The sequence below is a fragment of the Rattus norvegicus genome, chromosome 1, assembly GCF_021556685.1.
Source record: "Rattus norvegicus strain SHRSP/BbbUtx chromosome 1, alternate assembly SHRSP_T2T, whole genome shotgun sequence".
NCBI lineage: Eukaryota > Metazoa > Chordata > Mammalia > Rodentia > Muridae > Rattus > Rattus norvegicus.
In genome coordinates, this window is record NC_141534.1 from 217,807,071 (window position 1) to 217,824,887 (window position 17,817).

Genomic DNA, 17,817 nt, shown 5'->3' on the forward strand with positions numbered 1-17,817 from the left:
CATATAACAAAGACACATGATCCACTATGTTCATAGCAGCCTTATTTATAATAGCCAGAACGTGGAAAGAACCCAGATACCCTTCAACAAAGGAATGGATACAGAAAATATGGTACATCTACACAATGGAATACTACTCAGCTGTCAAAAACAATGACTTTATGAAATTCATAGGCAAATGGATGGAACTGGAAAATATCATCCTGAGTAAGGTAACCCAATCACAGAAAAACACACATGGTATGCACTCATTGGTAAGTGGCTACTATCAATAGTAGCCCAAATTCTTGAATTACCCTAGATGCACAGAACACATGGAACTCAAGAAGGATGACCAAAATGCGAATGCTTCTCTCCTTCTTCAAGAGGGGAACAAGAATACCCTTGGGAGGGGATAGAGAGGCAAAGATTAAAACAGAGACAGAAGGAACACCCATTCAGAGCCTGCCCCACATGTGGCCCATACATATACAGCCACCCAATTAGATAAGATGGATGAAGCAAAGAAGTGCAGGCTGACAGGAACCGGATGTAGATCTCTCCTGTGAGACACAACCAGAATAAGCAAATACATAGGCGAATGCCAGCAGCAAACCACTGAACTGAGAATGGGACCCTCGTTAAAGGAATCTTAGAAAGGACTGAAAGAGCTTGAAGGGGCTTGAGACCCCATATGAACAACAATGGTGGGATGTTGGCCCAGAAATCGGGAAAGGGAATAACAATTGAAGTGTAAATAAGAAATACCCAATTTAATAAAGATGGAAGGAAAAAAAAGAAATGCAGCAAAGAAATATATCTAATAAAAAATTAAAAAATTGGCCTCCAGCTCACTGCTCCCAAACCCCGTGGGAGAGAGAGCTCACTGACAGGACAAGTGGGCACTCCTGAGACTGCAGAGCAGAAGAGACCTCCAACACTGCCCACTCTTGCCCACATCCCTGGCCCAAGAGGGTTCACTTGGATAAGGGCACAGGAGCAGCAAGTCTGCTGTATCTGAGACACCGCCAGAACCTGAAGGGACCAACCAGATAAACAGGTCTCTGTACCCAAATCCCGTGGGAGGGAGAGCTAAACCTTCAGAGAGGCAGACACACCTGGGAAACCAGAAGAGACTACACTCTGCCCACAACTCTGACTCCAGAGGAAAACACCAAATGCCATCTAGAACCCTGGTGCCCGGAAAGGGTGGCGCAGATCTTGCTGGTTGCTGCCCCCGCGGAGAGCTCATAAGCAACACCCCACGAGCAAACTTGGGCCTCGGGACCACAGGTAAGACAAACCTTCCTGCTCCAAGCGATCTGCCTGGTGAACTCAAGACACAGGCCCACAGGAACAGCTGAAGACCTGTAGATAGGAAAAACTTCACGCCCGAAAGCAGAACACTCTGTTCCCATAACTGGCTGAAAGAAAACAGGAAAACAGGTCTACAGCACTCCTGACACACAGGCTTATAGGACAGTCTAGCCACTGTCAGAAATAGCAGAACAAAGTAACACTAGAGATAATCTGATGGCGAGAGGCAAGCGCAGGAACCCAAGCAACAGAAACCAAGACTACATGGCATCATCGGAGCCCAATTCTCCCACCAAACAAACACAGAATATTGACACACACCAGAAAAGCAAGATCTAGTTTCAAAATCATATTTGATCATGATGCTGGAGGACTTCAAGAAAGATGTGAAGAACTCCCTTAGAGAAACACAGGAAAACAAAAATAAACAAGTAGAAGCCTACAGAGAGGAATCACAAAAATCCCTGAAAGAATTCCAGGGAAACATGAATAAACAAGTAGAAGCCTGTAGAGAGGAATCACAAAAATCCCTGAAAGAATTCCAGGAAAACACAATCAAACAATTGAAGGAATTAAAAATGGAAATAAGAGCAATCAAGGAAGAACACATGGAAACAACCCTGGATATAGAAAACCAAAGGAAGAGACAAGGAGCCGTAGATACAAGCATCACCAACAGAATACAAGAGATGGAAGAGAGAATCTCAGGAGCAGATGATTCCATAGAAATCATCGACACAACTGTCAAAGATAATGTAAAGTGGAAAAAGCTACTGGTCCAAAACATAAAGGAAATCCAGGACTCAATGAGAAGATCAAAACTAAGGATAATAGGAATAGAAGAGAGTGAAGACTCCCAGATCAAAGGACCAGTAAATATCTTCAAAAAATCATAGAAGAAGACTTCCCTAACCTAAAGAAAGAGATACCCATAAGCATACAAGAAGCCTACAGAACTCCAAATAGATTGGACCAGAAAAGAAACACCTCCCGTCACATAATAGTCAAAACACCGAATGCAAAAAATAAAGAATACTAAAAGCAGTAAGGGAAAAAGGTCAAGTAACATATAAAGGCAGACCTATCAGAATCACACCAGACTTTTTGCCAGAGACTATGAAAGCCAGAAGATCCTGGACAGATGTCATACAGACCCTAAGAGAACACAAATGCCAGCCCAGGTTACTGTATCCTGCAAAACTCTCAATTAACATAGATGGAGAAATCAAGATATTCCATGACAAAACCAAATTTACACAATATCTTTCTACCAATCCAGTGCTATAAAGGATAATAAATGGTAAAGCCCAACATAATGAGGCAAGCTACACCCTAGAAGAAGCAAGAAACTAATCGTCTTGGCAACAAAACAAAGAGAAGAAAAGCACACAAACATAAATTCATATCCAAATATAAATATAACAGGAAGCAATAATCACTATTCCTTAATATCTCTCAACATGAATGGTCTCAACTCCCCAATAAAAAGACATAGATTAACAAACTGGATACACAATGAGGACCATGCATTCTGCTGCCTACAGGAAACACACCTCAGAGACAAAGACAGATACTACCTCAGAGTGAAAGGCTGGAAATCAACTTTCCAAGCAAATGATCGGAAGAAGCAAGCTGGAGTAGGATTCTAATATCAAATAAAATCAATTTTCAACTAAAAGTCACCAAAAAAGATAAGGAAGGACACTTCATATTCATCAAAGGAAAAATCCACCAAGATGAACTCGCAATCCTAAATATCTATGCCCCAAACACAAGGGCACCTACATACGTAAAAGAAACCTTACTAAAACTCAAAACACATATTGAACCTCACACAATAATAGTAGGAGATTTCAACACCCCACTCTCATCAATGGACAGATCATGGAAACAGAAATTAAACACAGATGTAGACAGTCTAAGAGAAGTCATGAACCAAATGGACTTAACAGATATTTATAGAACATTCTATCCTAAAACAAAAGGATATACATTCTTCTCAGCTCCTCATAGTACTTTCTCCAAAATTGACCATATAATTGGTCAAAAAGCGGGCCTCAACAGGTACAGAAAGATAGAAATAATCCCATGTGTGCTATCAGACGACCACGGCCTAAAGCTGGTCTACAATAACAATAAGGGAAGAACGCCCACATATACATGGAACATGAACAATGCCTTACTCAATGATAACCTGGTCAAGGAAGAAATAAAGAAAGAAATTAAAAACTTCTTAGAATTTAATGAAAATGAAGGTACAACATACCCAAACTTATGGGACACAATGAAAGCTGTGCTAAGAGGAAAACTCATGGCTCTGAGTGCCTGCAGAAAGAAACAGGAGAGAGCATATATTAGCTGCTTGACAGCACACTTAAAAGCTCTAGAACAAAAAGAAGCAAATACACCCAGGAGGAGTAGAAGGCAGGAAATAATCAAACTCAGAGCTGAAATCAACCAAGTAGAAACAAAAAGGACCATAGAAAGAATCAACAGAACCAAAAGTTGGTTCTTTGAGAAAATCAACAAGATAGATAAACCCTTAGCCAGACTAACGAGAGGACACAGAGAGTGTGTCCAAATTAACAAAATCAGAAATGATAAGGGAGACATAACTACGGAATCCGAGGAAATTAAAAAAATCATCAGATCCTACTACAAAAGCCTATATTCAACAAAACTTGAAAATCTGCAGGAAATGGACAATTTCCTAGACAGACACCAGGTACCAAAGTTAAATCAGGAACAGATAAACCATTTAAACAACCCCATAACTCCTAAACAAATAGAAGCAGTCATTAAAGGTCTCCCAACCAAAAAGGGACCAGGTCCAGATGGGTTCAGTGCAGAATTCTATCAGACCTTCATAGAAGACCTCATACCAATACTATCCAAACTATTCCACAAAATTGAAACAGATGGAGCACTACCGAATTCCTTCTATGAAGCCACAATTACTCTTATACCTAAACCACACAAAGACCCAACAAAGAAAGAGAACTTCAGACCAATTTCCCTTATGAATATCGATGCAAAAATACTCAATAAAATTCTGGCAAACCGAATCCAAGAGCACATCAAAACAATCATCCACCATGATCAAGTAGGTTTCATCCCAGGCATGCAGGGATGGTTTAATATACGGAAAACCATCAATGTAATCCATTATATAAAAAAATTGAAAGAATAAAACCACATGATCATTTCATTAGATGCTGAGAAAGCCTTTGACAAAATTCAACACCCGTTCATGATAAAGTTCTGGAAAGAATAGGAATTCAAGGCCCATACCTAAACATAGTAAAAGCCATATACAGCAAACCACTTGCTAACATTAAATTAAATGGAGAGAAACTTGAAGCAATCCCACTAAAATTAGGGACTAGAGAAAGCTGCCCACTCTCTCCCTACTTGTTCAATATAGTTCTTGAAGTTCTAGCCAGAGCAATCAGACAACAAAAGGAGAACAAGGGGATACAGATCGGAAAAGAAGAAGTCAAAATATCACTTTTTGCAGATGATATGATAGTATATTTAAGTGAGCCCAAAAGTTCCACCAGAGAACTTCTAAGCTGATAGACAACTTCAGCAAAGTGGCTGGGTATAAAATTAAATCAAATAAATCAGTAGCCTTCCTCTACACAAAAGAGAAACAAGCCAAGAAAGAAATTAGGGAAACAACACCCTTCATAATAGACCCAAATAATATAAAGTACCTCGGTGTGACTTTAACCAAGCAAGTAAAAGATCTGTACAATAAGAACGTCAAGACTCTGAAGAAAGAAATTGAAGAAGACCTCAGAAGATGGAAAGATCTCCCATGCTCATGGATTGACAGGATTAATATAGTGAAAAAGGCCATTTTACCAAAAGTGATCTACAGATTCAATGCAATCCCCATCAAAATACCAATCCATTTCTTCAAAGAGTTAGACAGAACAATTTGCAAATTCATCTGGAATAACAAAAAACCCAGGATAGCTAAAACTATCCTCAACAATAAAAGGACTTCAGGGGGAATCACTATCCCTGAACTCAAGCAGTATTACAGAGCAATAGTGATAAAAACTGCATGGTATTGGTACAGAGACAGACGGATAGACCAATGGAACAGAATTGAAGACCCAAAAATGAACCCACACACCTATGGGCACCTGATATTTGAAAAAGGAGCCAAAACCATTCAATGGAAAAAAGGTAGCATTTTCAGCAAATGGTGCTGGTTCAACTGGAGGTCAACATGTAGAAGAATGCAGATCGATCCATGCTTATCACCCTGTACAAAGCTTAAGTCCAAGTGGATCAAGGACCTCCACATCAAACCAGATACACTCAAACTAATAGAAGAAAAAGTGGGGAAGAGTCTTGAACACATGGGCACTGGAGAAAAGTTCTTGAACAAAACACCAGTGGCTTATGCTCTAAGATCAAGAATCGACAAATGGGATCTCATAAAACTGCAAAGCTTCTGTAAGGCAAAGGACACTGTGGTTAGGACAAAACGGCAACCAACAGATTGGGAAAAGATCTTTACCAATCCTACAACAGATAGAGGGTTTATATCCAAAATATACAAAGAACTCAAGAAGTTAGACCGCAGGGAGACAAATAACCCTATTAAAAATGGGGTTCAGAGCTAAACAAAGGATTCATAGCTGAGGAATGCCGAATGGCTGAGAAACACCTAAAGAAATGTTCAACATCTTTAGTCATAAGGGAAATGCAAATCAAAACAACCCTAAGATTTCACCTCACACCAGTGAGAATGGCTAAGATCAAAAACTCATGTGACAGCAGATGCTGGCGAGGATGTGGAGAAAGAGGAACACTCCTCCATTGTTGGTGGGATTGCAGACTAGTACAATCATCCTGGAAATCAGTCTGGAAGTTCCTCAGAAAATTGGACATTGATTTGCCTGAGGACCCAGCTATACCTCTCTTGGGCATATACCCAAAAGATTCCCCAACATATAACAAAGACACGTGCTCCACTATGTTCATAGTAGCCTTTTTTATAATAGCCAGAAGCTGGAAAGAACCCAGATGCCCTTCAACAGAGGAATGGATACAGAAAATGTGGTACATCTACACAACGGAATATTACTCAACTATCAAAAACAGTGCCTTTATGAAATTCATAGGCAAATGGATGGAACTGGAAAATATCATCCTGAGTGAGGTAACCCAATCACAGAAAAACACACATGGTATGCACTCATTGATAAGTGGATATTAGCCCAAATTCTTGAATTAACCTAGATGCCTAGAACACAGGAAACTCAAGACAGATGATCAAATGTGAATGCTTCACTCCTTCTCTAAAAGGGGAACAAGAATACCCTTGGCAGGGAATAGGAAGACAAAGATTAAAACAGACACAGAAGGAACACCCATTCAGAGCCTGCCCCACATGTGGCCCATACATATACAGCCATCCAATTAGACGAGATGGATGAAGCAAAGAAGTGCAGGCCGACAGGAGCCGGATGTAGATCACTCCTGAGAGACACAGCCAGAATACAGCAAATACAGAGGCAAATGCCAGCAGCAAAGCACTGAACTGAGAATAGGACCCCCGTTGAAGGAATCAGAGAAAGAAGTGGAAGAGCTTGAAGGGGCTCGAGACTCCATATGTACAACAATGCCAAGCAACCAGAGCTTCCAGGGACTAAGCCACTACCTAAAGACTATACATGGACTGACCCTGGACTCTGACCTCATAGGTAGCAATGAATATCCTAGTAAGAGGACCAGTGTAAGGGGAAACCCTGGGTCCTGCTAAGACTGAACCCCCAGTGAACGTGCTTGTTGCAGTAATGGGGGGAGGATGGGGAGGGGAACACCCATAAAGAAGGGGAAGGGTACGGGTTAGGGGCATGTTGGTCCAGAAACCGGGAAAGGGAATAACACTCGAAATGTAAATAAGAAATACTCAAGTTAATAATAATAAAAAAAACTCAAAATAATGTCAAAAAAATTAAAAAATTCAAATTAAGTTTATCAGCACATAAATAGGGTAGTATTGTTAATCAAATACCATTTATGACAGCAATGAAATATTGATCAGCACCAAGGTAAAAAATCTTTTATTTTTACTCACTAATTTATAATAGCTTCTTGCATATAATGTTGTTCATTAAATGGTAAATATACTAGATTCTTTACATTGTTTTGCTATATTAAAGGGAAACATCTACATTGTATCTAAGTAAAACAACTATTTGATCAATTCCATGCCCCGGTCTCCTTTTGTCCAGGTTCCGTGATTGGCTTTTTTTTTTAATGAGAATATATCATTAATTGATTAGTTAAAAAAAGAAAATAAGGATTTATCTTGGTTCATATTTTCAGAATAAAGTCTTTTATGATGGGGAAACTATGGCAGCAGGAGATTGATGAGGCATCTGATCACACTGTATTTGCATATGAGAAGCAGAGCGCAGTGAATGCTGGTCCTCATCTAGCTTTCTCCTTTTTATGTAATTGGGGACCCAAGCCCAAGAATGCTGTTGTAATTTTTTGGAGTTTTCTATTACTTCAGTTAACCTAATCAAGACAATCCCAAAATCAGTCCCAAGAGGCCAACCTAATCAAAATGTTCACACAAGTGTGCCTGGAACTTATCTCTTATGATACTCTAGATATTTTAAAGTTTACAATCCAAATCACTATCATCTAATCTCATTTAGATTTCCTAACAGAATTAATGCTAAAAACCCATCTAAACAAGCTATGTATTCTGGTTGCAGGACATAGAAAAATCCAGCTAGAATTCATTTGGAAACTTTGTCCCTGCTGGCTAGCTTTTGCAGTGCTGGAAGGTGCTATGTGGACTACTCTAGATGACAACAAATTCACCATTGTAATTTTAGTCAGCCGTGGATAGTTAGGCTATATGACTGATCATCTTTTTTGGCAAGATGTACTCGCTGGTATATCAATGATATTACCATCACAATGGTAATCAGATACTTTGTAATTGTATTTGAGGCCTTCTAATGGGAGTTTTTTTTTATTTACTTATTTTATTATTTACACCCCAAATGTTGCCTCCTCCTGGTCTCCCTTCACAGTTCTTCCTTCAATCGCGCCTCCCTTTCTCTTCTGAGAGGGTGAGTCCCCAGGTATCCTCCCTCCCTGCGGCATCAACTCTCTACAGGATTAGGGGCATCCTCTCCCTCTGCTGATATATGCTAGGGGTCTTGGACCAGCAGTGTATGTTTTGGTTGGTGGCTCAGTCTCGGGGGCTCCTAGGGGTCTGGTTAGTTGACCCCATTGGTCTCTCTATGGGGTTGCCATTGCCTTCGGTTTCTTAAATCCTTCCCCTAACTCTTCCATAGAGGTCCTAACAGGAGGGAATCTATATTGGTGCTTTAAACCCTGTCAAAAGCCCATAATTATCAATGTCACAGACCTTAGTGGGGGTCCTATTATAGGTATCGGGCTCATAGAAATGAAATGTCAGTTGAATTGCCTTCCAAATGTCTTTGTTCATTTCTATAGATTAATTATTTGGACAGAGAAGCTTCTTTTTCTATAGTTGGTGACAGTTACTGCAGGGTCATAACTGGTCAATGTGCTGAGAATAAGCTACTGTTCAATATTCAGTCATAAATGGGATGTCTCCATTACCCCTTCCAAGTTCAAGGGACACTCTGAGAGTGGGAGCAGAGAAAAGGTAAAAGGCAGCGGACGATGGAAGGTGATGGGTTGCGCTGTCTTCCTGACCTAGCATGGCTACTGCATTTTAAATTCTCAGCATCCATGGAGAAGACCTGCACGACAGTGGACTATTAACTTCTGTTATGAAGAGTGGAGAAGTTCATGAAGCCCTGCCTCTCCCTGAGGATTTACAGGTAGTTAGAGCTATTGCTAATGAGGAAGGGTTCCTACATTTCTCCTGAGTATGTATAGGGAGTTTATCAGTTAATGGTTGCTTGGAGACATGAGATAGCCATGTGTTAAGTTGCCTAAGCTACAGTAATTAAATCTTCACAATTGGTAATGATTCTGAGAGAAAGTTTAATTAAAGTTACTTGATAAAAGAGACAGATAATAGATATTAAAGTAGAATTAAAGTAGGAATGTGATACCACCCACAGAGGGTTAAGCCTTTTCACACCAATCCTGGATCAAGAAAAGACCCTTTATACTTGCCTACAGGTCAGTCTAAGAGAGGCATTTTCTGAGTCCCTCTTCCCAGATGACCTTAGCTTGTACCAATTTAACAATCTGAACATCAACAACAAAGTAATCAGCATAGAATTCAAGAAACAAAATGAAGAAAAACAGAAGTGATTTTAATCTTTCGAATGAAACATCCTTACACAGTATTTTCAGTCACTGTACCTTGCATCTTGGGCACTAACTTCTACATACTTATGGAATTTGTGTTTCCTTTGTATCATAACCAGTTCTCATAGCTCACCTCCAAGGTTAGGACATCTCTTGAATTCTTTATTCCATTTATGTGTGCAACTTTTATAAGTTCCTTTAAGCCCTCCTGGGGTTTGTTGGTTATAATCAGCCATCGAGCTGACTCTGACAACCACCTGCCCAAGACATTGAATGTAAGATAATTCTCAATTTCTTTATACTTTTAAAAAATATGTATATCATTTTAAAAGTGACATGTATCCTTGAACAATCATATTCTTTAATCTAATACCTCTTACTCATTCAATTATATTAATCCATATAATCTAATATTCTTAAACCCTCACTAGGAAAACAGGAAATAACTCATGCATGACTTACACTTGTGATCCCACAATGCATAGTTGAAGTCACGTTGGTCTGCCCACTCTTACTTGAATATATATTTACATAGGGTTCACAGAACAGCAACATGAGGAACACTTGAAAAGACATTTTCCAAATTCTTTGTTAAGGTAAACATTTATACCTAATTTGTTGTTATACTTCATTGCTACTCCTAGCAATCAATTCTTTCGTGCCACAGAAGCAAGCTAACACTATCTTCACTTCTACTCTATAAAATGGGGATGGCAGACTTCATAATTTTGATGGGTTGTGAAGATAAAGTAATATGAAAGAACCTGCCAGAGGGTTCTTCCTGTTTTGTGTATGACCTCATCTCAATATATTAAGCATATGTAAGCATTTTCTAGTCCTTCCCTCTAGTGATATAGGACATCTTAAGTCCTTTATTTTTCATCTTTATTAACTTGAGTATTTCTTATTTACATTTCAACTGTTATTCCCCTTACCGGTTTCCGGGCCAACATTCCCCTAACCCCTTCCCCTTCCCTCCACATCCGCACACCATTACCTCCCTCCCGCCAACAATCACATTCACTGGGGGTTCAGTCTTGGCAGGACCAATGGCTTCCCCTTCCACTGGTGATCTTACTAGGCTATTCATTGCTACTTCCGAGGTTGAAGCCAGGGTCCGTCCATGTATAGTCTTTGGGTAGTGGCTTAGTCACTGGAAGCTCTGGTTGCTTGGCATTGTTGTTCATATGGGGTCTCAAGCCCCTTCAAGCTCTTCCAGTCCTTTCTCTGATTCCTTCAACGGGGGTCCCATTCTCAGTTCAGTGGTTTGCTGCTGGCATTCGCCTATGTATTTGCTTATTCTGGCTTTGTCTCTCAGGAGATATCTACATCTGGTTCCTGTCGGCCTGCACTTCTTTGCTTCATCCATCTTATCTAGTTTGGTGGCTGTATATGTATGGGCCACATGTGGGGCAGGCTCTGAATGGGTGTTCCTTCTGTCTCTGTTTTAATCTTTGCCTCCTTATCCCCTCCCAAGGGTATTCTTGTTCCCCTCTTAAAGAAGGAGAGAAGCATTCGCATTTTGGTCATCCTTCTTGAGTTTCATGTGTTCTGTGCATCTAGATGAATTCAAGCATTTGGGCTAATATCCACTTATCAATGAGTGCAAACCATGTGTGTTTTTCTGTGATTGGGTTACCTCACTCAGGATGATATTTTCCAGTTCCATCCATTTGCCTATGAATTTCATAAAGTCATTGTTTTTTGATAGCTGAGTAATATTCCGTTGTGTAGATGTACCACATTTTCTGTATCCATTCCTCTGTTGAAGGGCATCTGGGTTCTTTCCAGCTTCTGGCTATTATAAAAAAGGCTGCTATGAACATAGTGGAGCACGTGTCTTTGTTATATGTTGGGGAATCTTTTGGGTATATGCCCAAGAGAGGTATAGCTGGGTCCTCAGGTAGCTCAATGTCCAATATTTTGAGGAACCTCCAGACTGATTTCCAGAATGGTTGTACCAGTCTGCAATCCCACCAACAATGGAGGAGTGTTCCTCTTTCTCCGCATCCTCGCCAGCATTTGCTGTCACCTGAGTTTTTGATCTTAGCCATTCTCACTGGTGTGAGGTGAAATCTCAGGGTTGTTTTGATTTGCATTTCCCTTATGACTAAAGATGTTGAACATTTCTTTAGGTGTTTCTCAGCCATTCGGCATTCCTCAGCTGTGAATTCTTTGTTTAGCTCTGAACCCTATGTTTTAAAAAATATTTATTTATTTAATGAATATGAGCAAACTGTAGCTGTCTTCAGACACACCAGACCCCATTTACAGATGGTTGTGAGCCACCATGTGGTTGCTGGGAATTGAACTCAGGATCTCTGGAAAAGCAGTCAATGCTCTTAACTGCTGAGCCATTTCTCCGGCCCCCTCTTATTTCCATTTTTTTTATTAACTTGAGTATTTCTTATTTACATTTCTAATGTTATTCCCTTTCCCAGTTTCCGGGCCAACATTCCTCTAACCCCTTCCCCTCCCCTTATTTATGGGTGTTGCCCTCCCCATCCTCCCCCCATTGCCGCCCTCCCCCAACAATCATTGAACCCCATTTTTAAATAGGGTTATTTGTCTCCCTAGGGTCTAACTTCTTGAGTTCTTTGTATATTTTGGATATAAGGCCTCTATTTGTTATAGGATTGGTAAAGATCTTTTCCCAATCTGTTGGTTGCCGTTTTGTCCTAACCAGAGTGTCCTTTGCCTTACAGAAGCTTTGCAGTTTTATGAGATCCCATTTGTTGATTCTTGATCTTAGAGCATAAGCCATTGGTGTTTTGTTCAGGAACTTTTCTCCAGTGCCCATGTGTTTGAGATGCTTCCCCACTTTTTCTTCTATGAGTTTGAGTGTATCTGGTTTGATGTGGAGGTCCTTGATCCATTTGAACTTAAGCTTTGTACAGGGTGATAAGCATGGATCGATCTGCATTCTTCTACATGCTGACCTCCAGTTGAACCAGCACCATTTGCTGAAAGTGCTATCTTTTTTCCATTTGATGGTTTTGGCTCCTTTGTCAAAAATCAAGCGCCCATAGGTGTGTGGGTTCATTTCTGGGTCTTCAATTCTATTCCATTGGTCTATCTGTCTGTCTCTGTACCAATACCATGCAGTTTTTATCACTATTGCTCTGTAATACTGCTTGAGTTCAGGGATAGTGATTCCCGCAGAAGTCCTTTTATTGTTGAGGATAGTTTAGCTATCCTGGGTTTTTTGTTATTCCAGATGAATTTGCAAATTGTTCTGTCTAACTCTCTGAAGAATTGGATTGGTATTTTGATGGGAATTGCATTGAATCTGTAGATCGCTTTTGGTAAAATGGCCATTTTTACTATATTAATCTTCCCAAACCATGAGTATGGGAGATCTTTCCATCTTCTGAGATCTTCCTCAATTTCTTTTTTCAGAGGCTTGAAGTTCTTATCATACAGATCTTTCACTTGCTTGGTTAAAGTCACACCGAGGTACTTTATATTATTTGGGACTATTATGAAGGTTGTCGTTTCCCTAATTTCTTTCTCGGCTTGTTTCTCTTTTGTGTAGAGGAAGACTACTGATTTATGTGAGTTAATTTTATACCCAGCCACTTTGCTGAAGTTGTTTATCAGCTTTAGTAGTTCTGTGGTGGAACTTTTGGGATCACTTAAATATACTATCATATCATCTGCAAATAGTGATATTTTGACTTCTTCTTTTCCAATCTTTATCCCTTTGATCTCCTTTTGTTGTCTGATTGCTCTGGCTAGAACTTCAAGAACTATATTGAATAATTAGGGAGAGAGTGGGCAGGCTTGTCTATTCCCCGATTTTAGTGGGATTGCTTCAAGTTTCTCTCCATTTAGTTTAATGTTAGCAACTGGTTTGCTGTATATGGCTTTTACTATGTTTAGGTATGGGCCTTGAATTCCTATTCTTTCCAGGACTTTTATCATGAAGGGGTGTTGAATTTTGTCAAATGCTTTCTCAGCATCTTATGAAATGATCATGTGGTTTTGTTCTTTCAGTTTGTTTATGTAATGGATTACATTGATGGTTTTCCGTATATTAAACCATCCCTGCATGCCTGGGATGAAGCCTACTTGATCATGGTGGATGATTGTTTTGATGTGCTCTTGGATTCGGTTTGCCAGAATTTTATTGAGTATTTTTGCATCGATATTCATAAGGGAAATTGGTCTGAAGTTCTCTTTCTTTGTTGGGTCTTTGTGTGGTTTAGATATAAGAGTACTTGTGGATTCATAGTAGGAATTTGGTAGCACTCCATCTGTTTCAATTTTGTGGAATATTTTGGATAGTATTGGTATGAGGTCTTCTATGAAGGTCTGATAGAATTATGCACTAAACCCGTCTGGAACTGGGCTCTTTTTGGTTGGGAGACCTTTAATGACTGCTTCTATTTGTTTAGGAGTTATGGGGTTGTTCAAATGGTTTATCTGTTCCTGATTTAAATTCGGTACCTGGTATCTATCTAGGAAATTGTCTATTTATTCCAGATTTTCACTTTTTGTTGAATATAGGCTTTTGTCGTAGGATCTGATGATTTTTTGAATTTCCTTTGATTCTGTACTTATGTCTCCCTTTTCATTTCTGATTTTGTTAATTTGGACACACTCTCTGTGTCCTCTTGTAGTCTCGCTTAGGGTTTATCTATCTTGTTGATTTTCTCAAAGAACCAGTTCCTGGTTTTGTTGATTCTTTGTATAGTCCTTTTTGTTTCTACTTGGTTGATTTCAGCTCTGAATTTGATTATTTCCTGCCTTCTACTCCTCCTGGGTGTATTTGCTTCTTTTGTTCTAGATCTTTTAGGTGTGCTGTCAAGCTGCTGACATATGCTCTTTCCTGTTTCTTTCTGCAGGCACTCAGAGCTATGAGTTTCCCTCTTAGCACAGCTTTTATTGTGTCCCATAAGTTTGGGTATGTTGTACCTTCATTTTCATTAAATTCTAAGAAGTCTTTAACTTCTTCCTTATTTCTTCCTTGACCAGGTTATCATTGAGTAGATCATTGTTCAACTTCCATGTATATGTGGCCGTTCTTCTCTTATTGTTATTGAAGACCAGCTTTAGGCCGTGGTGGTCTGATAGGGCGCATGGGATTATTTCTATCTTTCTATATCTATTGAGGCCTCTTTTATGACTAATTATATGATCAATTTTGTAGGAAGTACCATAAGGTGGTCAGAAGAAGGTATATCCTTTTGTTTTATGATAGAATATTTTATAAATATCTGTTAAGTCCATTTGGTTCATGACTTCTCTTAGTCTGTCTATGTCTCTGTTTCATTTCTGTTTCCATGATCCATTGATGAGAGTGGGCCGTTGAAATCTCCTACTATTATTGCGTTAGGTGTAATGTGTTTTTTGAGCTTTAATAAGATTTCCTTTATTTATGTAGGTGCCCTTGTATTTGGAGCATAGATATTTAGGATTGAGAGTTCATCTTGGTGGATTTTTCCTTTGATGAATATGAAATGTCCTTCTTATCTTTTTAATGACTTTTAGTTGAAAATCGATTTTATTCGATATTAGAATGGGTACTCCAGCTTGCTTCTTCAGACAATTTGCTTGGAAATTTGTTTTCCAGCCTTTCACTCTGAGGTAGTGTCTGTCTTTGTCTCTGAGGTGTGTTTCCTGTAGGCAGCAGCATGCAGGTTCTTCATTGAGTATCCAGTTTGTTAATCTATGTCTTTTTATTGGGGAGTTGAGACCATTGATGTTGAGAGATATTAAGGAGTAGTGATTATTGCTTCCTGTTCTAATTGTATTTGGATGTGAGATTATGTTTGTGTGACTTTCTTCTGTTTGTTTTGTTGCCAAGATGATTAGTTTCTTGCTTTTTCTAGGGTGTAGCTTGCCTCCCTATGTTGGGCTTTGCCATTTATTATCCTTTGTAGGGCTGGATCTTTCGAAAGATATTGTGTAAATTTGGTTTTGTCATGGAATATCTTGGTTTCTCCATCTACGTTAATTGAGAGTTTTTTGGGATACAGTAATCTGGGCTGGCATTTGTGTTGTCTTAGGGTCTGTCCAGGATCTTCTGGCTTTAATAGTCTCTGGTGAGAAGTCCGGTGTGTTTCTGATAGGTCTGCCTTTATATGTTACTTGATAATTTTCCCTTAATGCTTTTAATATTCTTTCTTATTTTGTGCATTTGGTGTTTTGACCATTATGTGACTGGAGGAGTTTCTTTTCTGGTCCAATCTATTTGGAGTTCTGTAGGCTTCTTGTATGCTTATGGGTATCTCTTTCTTTAGGTTAGGGAAATTTTCTTCTATGATTTTGCTGAAGATATTTACTGGTCCTTTGAGCTGGGAGTCTTCACTTTCTTCTATACCTATTATCCTTAGGTTTGATCTTCTCATTGAGTCCTGGATTTCCTGTATGTTTTGGACCAGTAGCTTTTTCTGCTTTACATTATCTTTGACAATTGAGTCGATGATTTCTATAGAATCTTCTGAACCACAGGGGACCTGCCTCTTGAGTGCCAAGTCCTTTTTTTTTAAAGTGAAAGGCAAGGGAATCCAAAGTGGGAGAAGTGTGGGCCATTCTGTCTACCACTGTAAACTAGAGAAGTCATGATTTTCTTTCATTAAACAGTTATGAATATAAATTTAATTTGCCTTTTATTTAATATCAAAGTCACCAAAATTTTTAATACATTTCTTTTTGTTTGCAAACTCACTCCTAGAAATATAAATCACAATGAAGGCAAAATGAATACTCATCAGGAAATGCAGGTCTTTTTCTCAACATATTTATGATTATGATTTTTTATAAAACTTCTTATTGATTATCTTAAATTCCACTTGAATCTGACCTTCTCAGTCTTATATGACAGAGGTATAAGACTGTCCTCCTGCCACAAGGAGGAGTGAACAGTGTCCTGTGTGGACAATGGACAAATGTATTTCTCATGTTCTGTTTCCATGGTCATTGTCACCCGTGGATTGCATAACACAGAGGAGGAATGATGGCTCATACCTTGTGGGAATAAGGAGGAAGAACACTGGTACAGACATCGCCAGCTGGAGGTGTTGCCAGTTCCGAATACCAAAAGCCAGGACTCCCAGTAGAACCTGTCCAATTCCCCCAGCAGAAAATATCAGTGCCATTACCATAGCTTGGAATTTAGGACTTGTCCATTCTAATACTGAAAGAAAAGAAAATGAAGTTTGACTTCTAAAAAAAGGTGGGAAGGACACCCAGGTCCAACCCAAAGCTTATACAATGCTTATTAAAAGCTTTGACTTACTGAGCAAAGCACTGTTTGTCCTAATGCATGAGGAAGAAATCCCTGTGAGGAATCGAAGTGAGCAGTAGATGAGGAAGGTGGGAGCAAAAGCGACAGAAGTTTCAGTGACAGCCAGTGTCAGTAAACCACATGTCACAATGAACTTCCTCCCAAACCTGAGGAAAAGGGAAGGTTTGATTATAGGGGCAGTAACAGTTTGTATAAACAACAAAGGCAAGAAGCTAAAAAGAGTAGACCTCTTCTGAAGCAAAAAGCTTCTTCCCACCCAATTTTCTTTTTTTTAACATAGTCCTTGTTAGCTTACTTACTATGTAGTGAAACTTACTAGTGGCCACAGTATGGAACTTACTATGTAGTCAAAGCTGGCTTCAAACTCTCAGAGACGTGCTTGCCTCTGCCTTCCTTCCAAGAGCTAGGGTTTAATGTGTGTGCCACCACATCTGCTCTTCTCAATTTTTTACCACTATCTAGCTTTCCATATGAGTTATGCCATATATGACAGATTACAAACCTGAAATTTTAATACAAATATGTTGTATTAAATTATGCACTTAGCATATCTGTTAGCTATTAAATTCATTGCGGTGACAAAGTATCTGACAGAAGCTACTTAAAGGAAAGACTGCCTTAGACTCACAGTTTCTGAGGATGCCATCCACCACAGTGAGGGTGTATAGTGTCAGGAGCATGTGACAGAGTTCTTTTCTTGGAGTAGAGTTCACACAGAAAGCAAAGTATCTCCTTCAACATCAACCTCAAGCCTTGCAATTCTGCCAATCATTTTTCACATCCCAAAGTTCCATAACCTTCTAATACTCCTCCCTCAGCCAAGGAACAAAATATCCAAATACACAAACCTCTGGTGTCTAAAGATTTAAATTCAAAAGAGAAATCTGAAATGAGAAAGAATCACTTTTATATAATCACTTATATCAATCTTTTGATTATTGATTCTATAGAATCTATTATTTCTGTGAACAAAG

General features: G+C 39.2%; 1 protein-coding gene across 1 annotated transcript in view; it reads right to left on the reverse strand.

Annotated features, from left to right (window-relative positions):
* The window catches only part of Slc22a19 (solute carrier family 22, member 19), a 55,091-nt gene that overhangs the window by 21,158 nt on the left and 16,116 nt on the right, over positions 1-17,817 (reverse strand). Inside the window, exons 3-5 of the mRNA NM_173302.1 lie at positions 16,835-16,989; positions 16,564-16,732; positions 9,725-9,848 (exon numbers count right to left, since the gene is read on the reverse strand). Of these exons, the coding sequence (NP_775424.1) occupies positions 9,725-9,848; positions 16,564-16,732; positions 16,835-16,989 (448 nt within the window). The remainder of the gene's footprint in view (positions 1-9,724; positions 9,849-16,563; positions 16,733-16,834; positions 16,990-17,817) is intronic.